General features: G+C 44.7%; 1 protein-coding gene across 1 annotated transcript in view; it reads right to left on the reverse strand.

Moving 5' to 3' along the window:
• Nucleotides 1–776: 776 nt before the first annotated feature.
• VPS53 (VPS53 subunit of GARP complex) overlaps nt 777–19,120 on the reverse strand; it is a 136,958-nt gene continuing 118,614 nt past the window's right edge. Inside the window, exons 19-22 of the mRNA XM_047080661.1 lie at nt 18,025–18,094; nt 6,839–6,976; nt 5,222–5,326; nt 777–4,725 (exon numbers count right to left, since the gene is read on the reverse strand). Of these exons, the coding sequence (XP_046936617.1) occupies nt 4,555–4,725; nt 5,222–5,326; nt 6,839–6,976; nt 18,025–18,094 (484 nt within the window). The 3' untranslated portion in view covers nt 777–4,554. The remainder of the gene's footprint in view (nt 4,726–5,221; nt 5,327–6,838; nt 6,977–18,024; nt 18,095–19,120) is intronic.

The raw sequence follows: 19,120 nt of genomic DNA on the forward strand, positions 1-19,120 counted from the left end.
TAAGGACTCGTCCAACGTCAAGTCAAAGTGCCGTAACCGGACCTGGAGACCAGGTCCTTCTGTAGAAATTTCCAGTCTCAGGCTGCTTTTGTTTCAGATGGACACATTCTTCCTACCCTGCTGCTCTCCAGTGGCTGGTTATGTCGGTGACAAGGACGAGAACGGGGCAGGTGAGCCACCTCGCACTGCTCTTCTGGAGGGTTCTAAGGAAAAGTCTCTTTTCTCATCAGATTGATCTCTGGGTACCCCAGTGAAGTGGGGAGGGGGTGGAAATAAAGAATGGAAACTAGGTAAGGCTCTTGAAGCCAGCCTAATGGAAGTGCTGCAACAGATTTTCCACCGCTGAAGGAAACGCCAGACTTCCCAAAAAGTTCACTGCAAAATGCCCACCCACTTATTACGGAAACAGGATTAACTTACTGTGTACAGGACAGAACTCATCTGCAGTCACATGGAAAAGCAGGCTATGACCGGAACAGTAAGGTGGAGAAGGGAAAGTCAACAGGACAGAAATTCAGAGCACAAGAAGGGTTCCAGATCGGACGCAGCACGCTCTACGCATATTTAGAGGTGTCCAGCAGACTGGACGTGCCAGGACCGCGCTGATGAACGAGTCTGTTTTCAGGCACTGCTTCCTTCGGCCGTCAGGGAAGGGGCACATCTTCACCGGGGAGAAGGGGAGACGCTGCGGAGGGCCCGAGGTTCACAGGCTTCCTGATTCTTTCCTATTGTCCGTTCTGTTTTCTGTCATCAGTAAGGAAATACACCCTAGCAAATGACATCCAGTAATGCTTTAATTAACTGTAGTACTTTATGCTCCAATATGCACCGCGAAATCACTTCCAGATGGGGGAAATGAAAGATATTTACACAAAAAAGCAGTCCCTTTATTTTAAGGAAATTGATATCTCCCACAAGTATAGAACTTTGAGGGTCTGGGAGGCTATCTATTTTGATAAATACTAGGATCAGACTGGAAATTGAGATTTACGATATAAAATGGATGCCAACTTTTCATGTGTCCGTGTTTCCAAGGCTATTGTTTAAATGGCCCGATGCAGTTCTAATGATTTTATTTTTAGAAATCTGACTTGGAGTAGAGAAGTGTGAAACACTTGCTCTCACCGTCAGCCAGCTAGTTATTCTGGAGATTTCTCCTCCTAGGGAGAGGAATTACATTTCCAGCTGTGACCTTTTGGCATTTCCCCTAGCATTCCGTAAACAGGGAGCTAGGTTTCCTTGTCCAACAGCAATTCAGGATGGGCTGGTGGAGCACCCCCACATCAGGCAGCAGCCGCAGACGTGCTTGCTCGCCCTGTCCGGTCCGTAAATGTCACCCTGCTCCCTCGCAGTCTGCTCTCAGTCCCGTTTGATCTGCACCCAAGAGCCATCCTCGGCTTGAGAAAGGAGGCACCTTTTTCTGGGGGCAAAGTCCTAGGTACTAGTTCTTGGTTCTTTAAGAGAGGGAGGAGTGGCGACAGTTTCACTTCCAGAACCGAACTTGGAGGTCCAAACACTCTGTCCACCCATTGTGGTTCCTATCACATGGTTATGATTCAGACAGAAGTTTCTCCGGCCTGGCCACCCCTAAGCCAGCTGTCAGGAAGTCTGTCCATAAAAGTAGATCTTCATCAATTACAAATTACCAATATGTATTTTAGCCACATAAAGTGGCTTCAAGTTTTTTTTGTTTTTTGTTTTGTTTTTTTAGGAGTTAGAGAAAGTGGGGGGGAGGAATGGGCACAATATCTAATTTAGCTTAATAACAGAGTTCTTTGTTACTGTTTTTATCTCCTTTATATATATTATTTTGAAGTGACAATCATATATCAAATTTCTCTTTGGGGCCAGGTTGTCAAAACGGCAAGAATCTTAGTCTGTATGGGGACAGCACAATTCTGGCATGGTCCCTGTCATCAACACAAGCTTCAAATTAAAGCCCCTGGATGTTAGCAAAGAATCTTTCCCATGTTGGCACCAGCTCAACGATACAGTAATTACACTTGCTTAGAGAGTTGGGAAAAATAAATCTTCACGAAAACGTGCTACGGGAACACTTTGATAAAGCATATGTCGCTCTATTGCAATAGTTTCTAACAAGGGGGGTAAATGTTCCAATCACCCACATGCTCAGACCCCACTCCAGACTTCCTGATTCAGAATCTCCAGGCAACTGTATTTGTAAAATGGGCCCCAGGTGATTCTGATGCGCACCCCCAGTTGAGAAACATGCAGTCTTTAGAAGATGCATACGCGGAATTCAGACTCTATCAACGAGACATTTAGCGTAACTCCTACTGACATCTGTGGGCTCCTTGGAGATTACGGACAATGTAATAAATCAAGAAAGCAACTTCCCTGGCTGTGACCACCAACGGGGGGGAAACAGCGGCTTGACATCTCAATGCGTTACGGAGACGTCCAGAAAACAACTCCTCAGAATGAACCAGAGAGAGAAGTGCGGGTCTATAAACACCGAGAGTGACAAGAACCAGGTGCAAGAGTCCACTGGCTCTCCCGGCTCCCCAGGTTGATGACAGATGGCTGAAGTGCCTGTGCTGTTTGGAGATGGGCCCATCAGCCCTGCTTTCAAGGGCAGGAAGAGAATGTTAACCTCCCTCAGTGCGCGCTGTGGGGCGTCACCGGGGCAGCAGGACGGCTGTCCCGGCAAAGTGAAGTCCGGGCAGCGTGGGGCCTGCGCTCGCCCCGTCCCCTCCCCGGCCTTTCTGCACTTTTCTCATTTAGCAATCTTTCCCTAAGAGAGCTCAGCCAAAGGTCACACCTCTTACTTTCTTCTCGGTGTTGTCCAGTTTGAGACGCTCAGCACATACAAGTCATACTGACTAGCAAGAAGAGACTGGAAGCCGGTGAAGAAGTGAGGCCTGGGATCAAAGCTGCGGCCGATGGGCTGAGTCTGGGACAAGGCTGATGGAGGGGAAGGGGCGCCACACAGACTGGTTGCATTGGAAAACAAGAAAGGGAAAAATAATCAGTTCCTGGTCTGGTTTTCAAACCTTAAAGTTTCCTCCTTTATGGCTGTCGCAAGTTTTATGGATTTTCAGGAAACTTCCTCTATCCTGAAAACTCATTTTTGAGCGCTATTTGATATCCCAATTTTATCCTGAGGGCCTGTTATGTGCATTTTCTGTAAAGAGCTCCTCCTTCCTCCTTAGCGCTCTCTCCCCACCTGGCCAACACATTGTTCAGAATTCCCGAACAATGCAGACACGAACGGCGGCTGCCCTGAGGCTGTGGTCCCGGTTAACTGAGGCTCGGTTTCCACTGAACCAGGCAAGTCAGGGCAGCTACCTGACATGCTGCCCGTTCTCATGCTGCAGGATGATGTGGGGACAGAGTGGCTCTAGGGGGCAGCTCTCTTCTGCAAAGCCATGCTGGCTGAGAGCCAGTGGACAGGCCGGGCAGGCCGGGGGTCAGGCTGTGTTCTGGGCTGGCGCAGGCTCTGAGCAGGTGTTTAAGGTCAACATTCTGTTCCGAAGGTATGTCGTTCTGGCACCTCACATCACCTCTGTTTCAGATCATTCTGGAAAGTAATGTGGATTTGAAAATACATGGCCAGGAAGGGGATTAGAGGGCCCAGGCCTCCTGTGCTGTCCCACAGCGTCATCTGAGGAGGAAGCCTAGGACAAGTTTTCTAGGAAAACTTCCTAGTTTCTTTTCACAGAAGGCAATCCCTCCCCTAGAAGTCAGGGCTAGAGTGGGAATAAAGAAATGGAGAAAATAATCTGCTTACAGCATGCGGTGAGTATGCCGAGCAGAACCCTCTCTCCAAGGCAGATATGGGTGTACCCCCATACCCAGGCAAGGAGCCCCAGGGCACAGAGGGCACCTGCTTCTGAGGCCTAGCACATACAGTCTTCCTGAGACACACAGAGGGACTTTCTCCTGAGACACATACAGAGAGGGGACCGGAGATTACGGAGATAACCTGGCCTAGGCATGACAATACATACCAGGAGATGGATCTAGAAGGCAGAATGCACCTGCTTCCACTGCCTTCATCAGGCAAGACTAATGTCCTACAGCTGTAATGTGTCACTGCATTAGCTCAGGCCCCAGACCCAAGCCCACAGAACAGGGAACACAAATCTTAGCGTCTGGCTGCAGGGGTAACCTCCCACAGCAGCAAGTGGAGGAAGGGGTGAGATCCAGGGCCTCTACCCATGTTGTCTGGCCAGGTGGGGCAGATAGGGCCACGTGCCAGAAGGTGTGACAGCAGAGGTGAGGCTGTAAAGCCAGTGACGAGCAGCTCAGGAACACAAGTGAACCGCAGGGCCCTTTCACCCACCACTGCCTCTGCTACAGAATCAAAGACCAACTCTGTAGCCTTTTTATCACCCTGCCCTTGCTTGGCTTTTTGATTAGGACAAGAATTAAGACAGGTCATGGAGAAGACACATGAACAACCCAAATGTCCCAGGAGGTTTCAGGATTGATGATCTGAGAGTCAGGGGGAATGCAGGATTGGTGGGGGGCTTCCAGGCAGCCGGGTGCTGAGGGGCACCAGCCAGGGAAAACAGTGCCCCATGCATGCTCCTACAGTCTCTTTTTAATCAGTTTCTCTAGTTTGCGGATGCGAGAGGATTCCTGTTCTGGTGTCGGAGCCAGTAGTGACAGTGAGCTGGAGCCTTCTGGCCCTGAAGGCGGGGTGGGGAGCCTCTGGCGCAGGAGCTCCAGCATGCTGCTCTGCTCGCTTCTCTTCAGCCCCTGAAGTTGAAAGAGAAAGGAGGGTAATCATGACATCTGGCCCCAGTAAGTCCCCAGGGGAGAGTGCAATATCTCGTGTGCTGTTAGCCACGGCTGTGCAAATAGCATAATTGCTCTAGGCTGAAGATGAACACTTCCTTCGGGGGCGTTGCCTGCTGTGGGTAGTAGCCTGGGAGAAGAGCGGAGGGAAGAAAAACGGGTGAAAGGAAAGGAGAGAAAGAAGGGGCGGAGAGAAGGGACAGTTCACTCCTTCCGCCCCCAGCCTCTGCTGAGCCTTTGCTTCTCCATGGGGCTCGGAGGTACCAGCAGAGTCAGGAAGTTATTTTGTCCGGGGTCCTTCTCCTCAGAAGACGTCTTAGAATCTGGTTTGTGGCCTGGGGCTAGGCAGATGCACTCTGAGAAAGCTCCCCAGGAGCCCGTATCCAACCCCCTGGTTAGGAACCACCGCGTGTGAGAAGGATGTGCAAGTGTGGACAAAACAAGACAGCGAGCTAACCTTCATGTCCAGTATCTTCTGGAAGGTTTCTGTGTTGCAGTCCGTAAGGAGTTTGATATAGTTGTCAACAAACACCACCAGCGGTTCGTGAGGGGCCATCACTACCTGCAGGGGAGGGAGACAAGAGTGGGCCTGCAGGAAAACTCATGACTGGAAAGCAAGGGATCATTTTTCCTTACTTGCAAGCTGACCACAAAATGGATTCTGCAAGATTTCCTTAAGCGGCAGCAACCCTAAACTCAGAAATGTCCCGACGGCCTATTTCATCTCAACGTTCAATTACAGCAATGTTTCTTAAATTTATTAAAGCATAAATATTACCTGGATTGCTTTTTAAGTGTAGATTTCTAGGTGCCTCCCCTGAAGATCTGAACTCAGAGACCTGGGGTGGGGTCCTCCCACGTGGTTTTTAAGTATCGGGACCATTTGTGAAACGCTGTGCCGGAGAGCCTCCTGTTCTGAGATGGGGGTTCATGATACCTGCTCCTACTGTCCCAATGCGTCTTTATCCCTGAGGAATGACTCACAAAACCCATAGATCTAAATGGATTTTCTCAAGGACAAAAATCCCAAAGTTGCCTTTCAAGACTTAAAATCTGAACTTCATTTAACTACATGCACTTAAACTGTCAATTAATCTACAAACAGAAGGAAACTGAGGGCATCACAATCTTCAGATCCATTCCGCTTCGGTTTTGGAATGCAGGAACTCCTGAGAATGGACCAGAGGGTGACAAGCAGTATTCACTCAGACACTCCCTGCAGATCGCTCCCCAACTGCACGCTCCCCTCTCCGGTGAGTGAGCCAGCTGGGGGAAGAAGCCGATTAGGCCGCTTCCAGTTTCCTCCGGCCTGGGCTCAAGGTCTGTGCAGGAACCTCACCTGGTCCCATTGATGGGACATAGCTAGTCTACACTCCCGCTATCATTCAAGCCATTGTTTGGGAGACAGGCCTGATGAGCTTGCAGGCCCTGTACTTTTAGGAACATTTCATGATAGTTCCATTTGTTCTCCAGCCTTCTCCCCTCCCTCAAACAGGCACCCCTCTCTTCTCAACAAGTGCAGGTGAAAATCAGATGCAGGTGCTCAAGGCTTCAGACATTCTCCATATCATCACCCCACATATAATAGTTTGTTAAACGGGGCCTAAAGCCCCCGTTAAAGCCTATTTGCTGATCAGATTCAGTTACTGCAACATCTGCTTGGAGTTCCTGGAAAGTTGCAGGGTATAGAAAGCTAAAGAGGTTTATGTGGGAAAGTGAGCAACTGATAGCTGGGCTAAATTCCTGCTGAGAAGTAAAGAGATCCTTGACTCAGACACTGATTCACAGCGACAGCCCCACCTAATTTCCAATCTTGGCCAAATCCTACAAGAGGATCCCCTTACAATGAAAAATTCATTTGTCACAAAGAATTACTGATCCCCTGAGTAACTGTCCACTGACTTTCAACAATCTCTGATGAGGCCCAAATCTGGCTAGCCAAAGAATGTGGACAATCCTTTGGGGCTGATGGGGACAGCCCTCATCTGTACTTTCAAAACCAGTAGTCCTTCGAATAAACCACCAGATAACCAGCCCCTTTTAATAGAAACCCTGGGGAAGACACAAGACCCACCTTGAGTATCATTTCTGCCCGGGTCATGCCTTTCACAACAATTTTAGTGTAACTGGCAGGTGCTTTCCTCACCACCTGTGAGCCAATGGAAGGTAGATCAAGCAGGACCATCTTCAAGGAATGGGTGTCCAGCAGCAGCTGTGGGAATGAAGCAGATTACTAGCCACTTCATGGGGACACAGCACTTAGTATACCTATGCTGATGAATACCATTTTCCTGGGGCGCCTGGGTGGCTCAGTCAGTTAAGTGTCTGACTTTGGCTCAGGTCATGATCTTGTGGTTCGCAAATTCGAGCCCTGCGTGGGGCTCTGTGCTGACAGCTCAGAGCCTGGAGCCTGCTTTGTATTCTGTGTCTCCCTCTCTCTCTGCCCCTCCCTGCCCCATGCTCTGTCTCTCTCTCTCTCAAAAAAACCAAAAGCAAAAGCAAGCATTTTCCTGATTTCTCCATTCTTGATGGAGAGAATTTGGAAAATAAACAGAAATATAAAAGGAAAAACATTTGTTACATACAATTCCCATTACCCAGGAAAAAACCAAGATGATACAGTTAAATGTTGGTAAGAGAGTAGATCTTAAATGTTCTCACCACAAAAAAGAAATGGTAATTATGTGACAGGATGGAGGTGTTAATTAATGCTGTGGCGGGAATCATTTTACAAGATATTAACGTATCAAACTAACACACTGTGTATCCTTTATACTTACACAATGTTATATGCCAATTATATCTCAATAAAGCTAGGAAAAAATGTGGTATAATTTCTACCCATTAAAAACTAAATTAGGAGCACCTGGGTAGCTCAGTTGGTTAAGCGTCTGACTTCGGCTCAGGTCATGATCCCGCAGTTCCTGAGTTTGAGCCCTGTGTCAGGCTCTGTGCTAACAGCTCAGAGCCTGGAGCCTGCTTCGGATTCTGTGTCTCCCTCTCTCTCTGCCTCTCCCCTGTTCCTGCTCTGTCTCTCAAAAATGAATAAACGTTAAAAAATTTAAAAAAAAATCTATCGCTTAAAATAAAATGAGGCTATATCAAAGGTACATAAGCAAAGGAAAAAGACAAACTAGAAAAGTGTATGTGCGGTACGGGCAAAGGAATACCATTCAGCACACATAAAGATTCCTATAAATCAACATGAAAAAGATCAGCAACCCCAAAGCAATAATAACACCAACAGTGGAGCAAAGATTTGAACTGGCAACTCACAGAAGCAGAAACTGAAGTGCCAACAAGGCAAGTGAAATGATAGTTAACCTTATTAGTAATCTAGTAAATGCAAATTAAAACCACAATTGTATACCATTTCATAATCATGAGATAGGCACAAGTAAAAAGGCTGATAATATCAAGTGTTGGCATGGATACAGTGCAATGAAATTCACACTTGTGGTAAGAGTATAAATTAAAGCACTTTGGGGGGAATTCAGTAATATTTCCTGCTCGTGCATGTGCATATCCTATAACACAGCCCTCACACTTACATCCTTGAGAGAAATTCTTGCCCCTGTGAAAAATGTTCCCTGCATTTGCTGTCTATAAAAGCAAAAGACTGGGCGTGCCTTGGGTGGCTCAGTTAGGTAAGCGTCTGACTCTTGATATCAGCTCAGGTCATGATCTCATGTTCATGAAATCAAGCCCCTCACTGGGCTCTGCACTGACAGCATGGCGCCTGCTTGGGATTCTCTCTCTCTCTCTCTCTCTCTCTCTCTCTCTCTCTCTCTGCTTCTCCCCCGCTTGCTCACACACATATGCCCTCTCTCTCAAAATAAATAAATAAACATTAAAAAAAAAAAAGTAAAAGCAGAAGACTGGAAACAATCTAAATGTCCATCAACAGCAGAATGAACAAACAAATGGTGGCATATTCGTGCAGTGGAACAAGATACTGAAGTTGAAATGAATGAACTCAAACAACATATATCAATGTGGTTAAATCTCAAAAAACACTGTTAGGCAAAAATAGTAAGTGGGGAAATGATACATTTAGTACCACTTGCATAAAGTTTTAAAATGCAAAACAAAATCACGTATCATTTGAGAATATGTACACACGCAACATACCAAAACACACACGGTAATGATAAAAATCAAGATCAGAATAATGGTTACCTTTGGGCACGGAGGGAGGGGAATGGCAGGGTAGAGTCCACAGGGGGCTTCGGTAGTAATTGTATGATTTCCTTTATAAGAAAAACTAAAGCAAACTAAAGCATGTTAAGATTTGACCGAGCTATGTGTTGCACCAGTGTTCCCGACACTAGTTCCTTTACTTTTGTTAACTGGGAATATTAATATTTTCTTTTTTTTGTCACTCCTTCTCTGTTTTGTTTTTGTTTTATGGAATGCTATTTGACGCTTGGTGAGGATTCAACTGTATCTTCCATGTAGCAAATTTTCAGAGGCTTGTCAAAATCAAAGCCATGTCTTAGCATTATTTGTCGGTGGGAAAAACACGATTAGGTTTTAAAACACATGGGGATACTTCCTACTTTTTCTACACTTCCTACTTCCCAGAGATACATTATATGCATAAATAATTGTATAGTCTTAAGTGACAGGAAGAGTTTTGAAGGAACTTAACATAATTCTCTGGGTCTCCCATATCTTGAGAGAGATGACATTTTCAGTCCCTGGCCAGTCACAATAAAATTCTGTTCTCACCAGACAGCTGAACAGATGGAGACCTTGGTCTCAGGTTTTACAAAAAGCAATGAAGTCAGAAAAGGCAAGAGTTAGTCTGACAGACTTTGCAGCTGTCTGTAGGAAGTGCAGGTGAAAGGCCCCATTTATCATGAAAATCTGCTGGTTTTCCCCTTCGAAAATAGCTAGCAGTTCATCTTCTTAGGCATGAAGCACTGGAGAAAGAGATGGCTGGCCATCAGCCAAATTTGTTTGAGCCTCAGAGAAAATTTTTGGGGTGCTATAGCTCTTGTTGGTGTGCTCCTGGGGCGTAAGGCTGGCCAGCACCCCATGCCCGTGAAAGGTCATCACCCAGCAGCAGAAAGTTTGGAGGGTTCACTTCTGAAGCCTCCTACAACTCTTGGGGGACATCGTGACTGGCACTAGTGATGAAAACCTTAAGAAGAGAAGATCAAGGCACACACCTAGAAGGCATAGAAGCACGTGCACACTGCTAAATTCTTCTTCAATGAGGTGGCACAGTTCAAGATACAAGGAACGAACGGACCAAGGTGAGGAGACAATTTACGTCCAAGTTAGTTAACATATAGTGCCCTTTTTCTTTTTCTTGAAAGATTTTACTTTTAAGTAATCTCTATGCCCAACACGGGGCTCGAACTCATAACCCTGAGATGAAGAGGTGCATGCTCCACTGACTGAGCCAGCCAGGCGGCCCTCCTTTCTTCCCCTTTTAAATTTAGATGAAAGCTTCATACAGTAAAGTATAGGAAAACCAAGTGTATAGCCTCGTAAACTTTTACATACATAGACACTCTACTGTCTAATTAAAGATAGAGGACATGTGTGGTATTCCAGAAGGCTCCCTCATGTTCTCTTCCAGTCAGTGCTCTCCCCGCCTTCCCAACAAAGGTAACTACTCTTCTGCCCTCTGTATTAGTTTACTGCTCATTACCCTGCTATGAGCGTTCTTGTACATGTCTTTGGTGCACACGCCCTCATTTCTTTGGGGTGGAATCTGCCCAATGTAGAATTGCTGGGTCATGGGGTAGACAGATACGTGTTTAACTTTAGTAGAGATGGCCTAACAGTTTTCCAATGTGGCCGTGCCAATCTCCATTCCTACCAGCGATGTATGAAAGTTTCAGATGCTTTGCATTCTCACCAACACTTGGTATTGTCAGTCTTTTTACGTTCTGGCCATTCTGATATCACTGTGGTTTTCATTTACAGTTCCCTGGATGATGAATAATACATTTATTGGCTTTCCAGATATCTTCTTTTTGAACTGCCTATTTAAGTCTTTTGCCACTTTGCTATTGGTCGATCATCTTTTTGTAATTGATTTATTAGGTTTTTTTTTTTTAGTGTTTTTTATTTCAATTTTATTGAAGAATGACAAATACAATTACATATATTTAAAGTGTACAATGTGATGACCTGGTATGCATATATACTGTGGAGTGATACCAAGATCAAGGCAATTAATCGTTTGTGTGTGTGTGTGTGTGTGTGTGTGTGTGGTGCTAATGCTCACAACCTGTTCTTGGCACATGTCAAGTATTATTAATTATAGTCACCATGCTGTATATTAGGTCCTCAGAACTTATTCATCTTGTAACTGAAAGTCTGTACCCTTTGATCCACATTTCCCAATATTCCCTCTTCCACCAGCCCCTGGCAACTCTCATTCTATTCTCCAAGTCTATGATTTTTGTTTTTGTTTTTTTAGATTTCACATATAAGTGATATGTCAGAGGTTTTAAAAATATATTGAGAATGAGTACTTTGTTGGTTGTATGTATTGCAACTATCATCTGCTACTCTGTAGCTTGTTTTTTGACGAAAATAAGTTCTGAATTTTAATTATTCCAAATAATCTTTTCTTGGACGATTACTACTTTCAATGTTTTGTTAAGGAATCTTTGCCTAACTCAAAGTCATAAAGATATTTTCTTATATCTTCCAGAAGCTTTATTGTCTTATCACTTTTAGAGCTTTAATCTACCTGGAATTGATTTTTTAAAAGCTGAGATACAATTCGTATATAGTAATATTCGCCTTTTAAAAGTACAATTCAGTGTTTTTAGCTAAGTATATTCACAAGGTTGTGCAACCATCACCACTATGTAGTTCCAGAACATCTCATCACCCCAGGTGGTAAGGGGTAAAAAGCCCTTACCCCTTTGCAGTCACACCCCTTTCTCTCCTCCCCACCTCTAGCCCTCACCAACCACGAATCTACTTTCTGTCTTTTAGATTTGCCCATTCTGGATATTTCATGCAGACGGAATCATACAGTACATGGCCTTTTGTATCTGGCTTCTTTCACTTAGCATGTTTCCAAGGTTCATCTGTGTTACAGCAAGAGTGAGTACTTTATTCCTACTTATGGCTGAATAATATTCCCTTGTGAGATTATACCACATTTTGTTCATCCACTCATCAGCTGGCACACGTCTGAGTTGTTTCTACTTTTTGGCTACTATGAATAATGCTGCCATAAACATCTGTGCACAAGTTTTTGTGTGAACGTACTTTTTCTCTTCTTTTGGTTTTATATCTAAGAGGGAAAATGCTGGGTCATATGGTGACTCTATGTTCAACTTTTTGAGAAACTGCCAAAGTTTCCCAACAATGGCTTCAGCATTTTATATTCTGACCAGCAGTGTATGAGAGTTCCAATTTCTCCATGTCCTTGCTGGAACGGATTTTTTTGTATATGGTGTGTGGTAAAGGTCAAGATTAATTTTCTTCCCCATATGGATATCCAATTACTCAGCACTGTTTATCAAGAAGACCATCCCTCCCCAGCTGAATTACAGTGCCACCTGGTCATAAATCAAGTGTCTCTATGTGTGTGGGTTTATTTCTGAACTAGATTCTGTTCTGCTGGCCTATCTGTCTCTGCTGCCTGTACCACACAGCCCTACTAAAAGAAGTCTTGATAGCCTGAGATTTAAGTCTTCCAACTCTGTTCTTTTTTAAAAATAGTATTTTAGGTATTCTTGGTCTTTTGCATTTCTACCTAACTTTAAACATTTTTTAAATGTTTATTTATTTTTGAGAGAGAGAGAGAGAGAGGGACAGAGTGCAAGTGGGAGAGGGGCAGAGAGAGAGGGAGACACAGAATGCAAAGCAGGCTCCAGGCTCTGAGCTGTCAGCACAGAGCCCGATGGGGGGGCTCGAACCCATGAACCGTGAGATCATGACCTGTGCTGAAGTCGGATGCTTAACCAACTGAGCTACCCAGGTACCCCTCTATCTAACTTTTAGAATCAACTTATCAATTTATACCCACACTCCCACCTGCCCCCAACTCAACCCAACTCAACCCAACCCTTGCTGGGATTTACTGTATCTAAGGATTAATCTTGGAAGAACTGACATTAAAAACTTTTTTTTTTTAATTAATCTATTTTGAGGGAGCACATGCACATGTAGGAGTAGGGGAAGGGCAGAGAGAGAGGGGGAGAGGGAATCCTAAGCTGGCTCCATGCTGACGTGGGGCTCGATACCACCGAACTGTGAGATCGTGACCTGAGCCGGAATTAAGAGTCAGACGCTCAAGTGACTGAGCCACCCAGGGGCCCCTCCACTTATTTTCTTGTTTTTTGGTTTTTTTTTTTAAAGAATGTTTACAAACGCCCTGCCACTTTTAGGAGATTACCTGAGAACTGTGCCCAAGAATAACCATCCTATTTTCTCATTTTTCCAACTGCCATTATGCATACCTGATTCTCTTTTCCCCTTTCCTTGGTGTTTGGGCTTAAGAAAAAAATCTAAAACTCGCTTTAAATATTTTTTCCAGATGGTTTTGAATTATGTGCATTTTTAAAAAGTTCAATATGGTCAAAGTACAGTGTATGTACATATGATGGAATATTATTCAGCCTTAAGGAAAGAAATTTTGAAACATGGCTAAACCCTGAAGACACGCTAAGTGAAATAAGCCAGACACCAAAGGCCAGACTTGGTACGACTCCACTTCCAGGAGGTACCTAAAGCATCATATTCATAGAGACAGGAAGTAGAGCGGAGGGAATGAGAAGTTACTGTTTAACGGGAGTGGAGTCTCAGGTTAGGAAGATGAAAAGGTCTGGAGGTGGATGGTGGATGGCTGCACAACAACATGAATGCACTTAATTCTATTGTACACTTAGAAATGCTTAAAACGGTACATTTTACGTTATGTATGTTTTACCACAATACAAACTAAGTCAATGTGGTATTATAAAGATAACATAAAGGAAAAGAAAATAGCTTCACAGGCAATCTATTGCTCAAAATATTTCAGACTCCGTAATACGATAAATCTAGATGGGCCATGTGAGGGTCTGATTCAGTGCTCGTATTTAAACACGGGGAAACTGAGCCCAGAGGAGGGAAGCAACCACTCGTGATCACAGGGGCCATTAAGAGCACAGGAAGGATTGGACCCCAAGTCTCAGGGTCCTTTTTACCACACCATATTGTGATGCTTCCTCTATGGTAATTTTGTGCAAATGGATTCCATTTCCATCTACCGTGTGCTCAGTCACAGCTACTATTGCTGCAGGACTCATTAATGACCCTGCAAATCCCATAAGATTCTCTGAAAAATCACAAACTAGCACGAAGCATTACAAATATCGGTATGGTTCAGTTCCATGTGCCCTTGCAATTGCTCAAGAGGGCTCTGGGGCCCAAAGATAAATAATTCACTTCGTGGAGTAATCAGGAAGAGAACAAAGAGCAGGAAAACGTCCCCTTTCCTATCTTCAGCACAAGTATTGAAGGTAATCTAAATTTAGGATCTAGTACCTTTGTGGCAAAGCAGAGGCAGCTGAGATTAGGCTGAATCTTAGCTTTCAATTCTACAGCTTTTGTTAAAGCTTGGATTACAGCCGATACAGGACCTGAGTCAGAATCTGTTTCAGTCTTTGTTATCTACCTGATTCCTATGGTTCTGCTGCCTGAGTAATCCCGCCTCCAGCTGCTTGGGTTTCTAAGCCCAGATACTCAGGGCAAGCATGGACCCGGCCAAACCTGAATTTCATGTGGGACTCCATCAAGGCTCACACTGCCCTGCAGTTCCTACCCATGCCCTCTCCCAGGCTGGGCTCTCTTAATCACCCACTCCTATTTGCCTTGTAAATAAAGGAAAATTCCAGCTTCACAGATGGTTTTCTCATCCACATCTCAAAGCAGAAGTTAATACTGGCCAAACTGATATTTTTCTGAAGATATGGGCTTTGAGTCTGAGCTGATTATTTTAACATTCGTTTAAAGAAGAGAAAATCTGAGGAACACAGATATGATATTGGATTTAGGTGACAGTAATGAAAATATCATGGTTATTAGACACTAAGTCAGCTAGCACGGCCTGGGCAAAGCTGCAAACTCATGAAAACGTGTTTCTAACCAGTCAACTTTATGTCCCAGTGGCTTCTTCAAGTCTAGACACAGAAAGCTAGTACCTCAGAACTCTATTTAAAGCTTCTCTCAGACACACAGATCAGTGCTCCACAACCTCTCTGAATATACACAACAGTGAGGTGAACAGAATGAATCCCCAGTAAACACGTGCCAGTGACGCTGGAGACGTGCTGGGGCATTATTCCGCTGTTTCCAATGGAGAGAATCAGTCCTACGCTTGTGACATTCAGGAGTCAAGAATTTCAAAACACCGAAACTCTATCGTCAGATACAGTCCACCAGCCTCTGTCTGAATCCATGCAACCTCCCAGGAAGCTTTCTGAGACAATACTTTTGGCTGACTTTTGAAGCTGGTCAGCCAGATAGCCCGCGGCAAGTATCAACCAGATGTCACTGCGAGGGGAGGTGGGCATTGAAAGCAGAAATGAGCCATGGCCTTGGTCTGAGAATGCTTAAATTAGTAAGAGCTGGCATTTGTTGAGGACTTACCATGGGCCACACGTTGCGTCAAACACTTTTTTTTTTTTTTTTAACCGACTGAGCCACCCAGGACGTCAAACACTTTCTGTGCACTGTCTTGTTAATCACTACAACTATCCTGTAAGGTGGTACCATGATTATCCCCATTTTATAGATGGAGAAACTAAAGTGCTGGGGGGTTTGTCTAAGGACAAAGGGTTGCTATGTTGCAGAGATAGGATTCAGCTTCGGACCTCCATGATTCTGGAACCCAAGGTCTCAATGCTCACATCATAGTGCTTCTTTTCATAACATAGGAAGGCCATCCACTTACAAAGAGTATAAACGTAACTGGGTGTTCTTTCAAACATAAAAAATAAGAGGGGAGCCCCTGGGTGGCTCAGTTGGTTAAGTGTCCGACTTCGGCTCATGTCATGATCTTGCGGCTTGTGAGTTCGAGCCCTGCATCAGGCTCTGTGCTGACAGCTCAGAGCCTGGAGCCTGCTTTGGATTCTGTGTCTCCTTCCCACTCTGCCCCTCCCCTGCTTGTGCTCAGTCTCTCCCTCTTTCTCAAAAATTAACATTAAAATAAATAAATAAATAAATAAATAAGTAAATAGTAACAAATTGGTTAAATGTTGCTACATAGAGGTCTAGAGAGGATTTACTTTAATGAATACATGAGAATTATTTATCAGTACATGAATAGTCTGTATCTAAACAGGTGTTTTTCAAGAACTGCATGCTGAATATTACTGTGTGTGTGTTTTTTTTAATGTTTATTTTTGAGAGAGTGAGAGAGACAAAGCATGAGTGGGGTAGGGCAGAGAGAGAGGGAGGGGCAAAGAGAGAGGGAGACACAGAATCTGAAGCAGGTTCCAGGCTCTGAGCTGTCTGCACAGAGCCCAACACGGGGCTCGAACCTATGAACCTTGAGATCGTGACCTGAGCCAAAGTCGGACACTTAACCAACTGAGCCACCAGGCGCCCCTTATTGTTTTTGTTTTAATTTTTTTTTTCCAACGTTTTTTATTTTATTTTTGGGACAGAGAGAGACAGAGCATGAACAGGGGAGGGGCAGAGAGAGAGGGAGACACAGAATCGGAAACAGGCTCCAGGCTCTGAGCCATCAGCCCAGAGCCTGACGCAGGGCTCGAACTCCCAGACCGCGAGATCGTGACCTGGCTGAAGTCGGACGCTTAACCGACTGCGCCACCCAGGCGCCCCTGTTTTTGTTTTTAAAGCAGCTTAAACTGTTCTCCAAATTCAAACTGCTCAAATTTCTGACAGTCTGTATAGGTGCTAGCTGAAAAGAAGTGACTCTGCTGTAGCATATAACTCAACTCATCAGTGCTGAGGTGACACAATCTGTGAAGAGATGTCTTGAAGCAAAGGACTGAAGTGAACAGAGGGGGTGAATCAAGGAAGCCTTCCTGGGTGAGGTGAACAGTTTCTCAGTACCAAAAAGATAAGATTTTCTTTTCTTTCTTTCTTTTTTTTTAAAAACATTTATTCATTTTTGAGAGACAGCACAAGTTGGGGAGGGGCAGGCAGAAGGGGACAGAGGATCTGAAGCAGGCTCCAGGCTCTGAGCTGACAGCAGCAAGCCCGAGGTGGGGTTCAAACCCACAAACCTTGAGATCGTGACCTGAGTTGAAGTCTGGTGCTCAACTGACTCAGCCACCCAGGCACCCCAAGATAAGCCTTTCTTTGCTTGCTACTCTTAAGTGGCTTCTGCCCAGCCACTGTGGGATCTAAAATAATCAGTCTCTCTGGCTTCCTCTGCTTGGACCCTTTTCTCCTAGTCCTCTCAAGCCCCAGGTCTCAGAGAAGACTTCTCTGAGCATCCGTGGCTCAGGCATGTTAAGCGTCTGACTCTTTGATTTCAGTTCATGATCTCAGGGTTCATGAGTTTGAACCCCACATCAGGCTCTGTGCTAATGTTGTGGAGCCTGCTTGGGATTCTCTGTCTCCCTCTCTCTCTGGCTCTCCCCTGCTCTCTCTCTCTCAAAATAAATAAATAAACGTTAAAAAAAAAAAAAAGTCATTAGTCCCTCATGCCCCTAAGAGAATTCCTTCACAGAACATAGTTTTATACCCTTTAGCTTACTTAAGTTAAAATTATCTTCTCGTTTATTTGTTAACTCATATATTAATCTGTCTCTTCTTACTGGAATGTGAGCATCATGAAGGAGAGATCTTTTCTGCCTTATTCACCGTGGTATACGTACACCTAGCACAATGCCTGGTACTTAGTAGGTGCTCAACAAAAATGTTTTTTTTTTTTTTTTTTAAAATTTTTTTTCAATGTTTATTTATTTTTGGGACAGAGAGAGACAGAGCATGAACGGGGGAGGGGCAGAGAGAGAGGGAGACACAGAATCGGAAACAGGCTCCAGGCTCCGAGCCGTCAGCCCGGAGCCTGACGCGGGGCTCGAACTCACGGACCGCGAGATCGTGACCTGGCTGAAGTCGGACGCTTAACCGACTGCGCCACCCAGGCGCCCCAACAAAAATGTTTTAAATGAGTGGATGCATTAAGCTGCCAGGTCTTCCTTTTGCCCCCAAACAGGGGAAATCAGCAATTTTATTTCTCCAGAGTAAATCCCTACTAGAAAGATGTGTTTGATCTATGACAAAAGCCAAAGGAAAAGGCCCTACACCAATTCATCTCACCTGTTCTGCTCCCACCATGCTAATTGGCTTGCACTTGAAGAGGTGAGTGATGAACTTGGGAATGAAGGAGCTGTGGATTAAAAAAGAAAAAAAAAAGGGACAAATTAGGCTTCATTCTCTCTTTGGTAAAGGACTGTAGAAATTTGTTTTTGTTTTGTTTTTTTAAAGTATGCTCCATGCCCAGCATGGAGCCCAACTTGGGGCTTGAACTCACGACCCTGGGATCAAGACCTGCGCTGAGGTCGAGAGTCGGATGCTTAACCAACTAAGTCACCCAGGTGCCCCAGAAACTTTTTTTTTTAAGGCCTCACTTCCTTCTATACAAAAACTGAGAAGTTGAAGTAGATGTTACTGTGGCCTCCCAGCATCCATTGTCTTCTTTTTCTTTCCAGCCAAAGTCCCGGTTTTACTCAGGTCTTGAGATGATGGGGAAAAGCTGATCGCTCCTAAACTGCAGAGGTGAGTTCTGATTAGCCTCAGCCAATCAGAGCATGGCATTCCCTTGTTGACTGCTGTTGGTCCTGAGATGGGGGACACAATCCAAGCTGGACAATCGGACTGGAGGAAAGGACTTCACTGCATGGCCTGGGCAAGAGTTTCTCTCCTTCTTCAGGGTATTCTTGTGTTTGAATAAAACATCTAGAGTTGCCATTTTACCACCATTCTAAGGATGAAGCCAGCCCCAAGGAGAGCAGGGGAATAAGGAACGTGGGTCCTTAATGACATTGCCGAACCACTGTATCAACCATCTTTGGATGTGTCCTACCTCTGATGTCCTGGTTACAAGAAACACAAAGTTCACCTTATGCTTAAGTGAGTTTAAGTCAGGCTTCTATTACTAGCAGCTGAAAATCACCCTAACAGACATGATAGTGACATAGTTATAGGGTGTTAAATGCAAAGATAGGAAATAATTGCTAACGGAGTAACTGTCAGAACAAGGGAAAAAAATACATGATCTCTGAAAAATTTACTGGGGACTGAAGGGCAACTGGTTTGGGGAAAGGGAGAAGTAATTTTTATAGATCATGAGGCCTTTTTTAGAACAAACTGCAGGGCTTGAGTAGGGAAAGCTGAGTTGTACTGGTGCAGAATG

The sequence above is a fragment of the Lynx rufus genome, unplaced genomic scaffold (genome assembly GCF_022079265.1).
Source record: "Lynx rufus isolate CCGP_SWC_20201006 ecotype Redwood Valley unplaced genomic scaffold, mLynRuf1.p SCAF_18, whole genome shotgun sequence".
NCBI classification, from domain to species: Eukaryota; Metazoa; Chordata; class Mammalia; order Carnivora; family Felidae; genus Lynx; species Lynx rufus.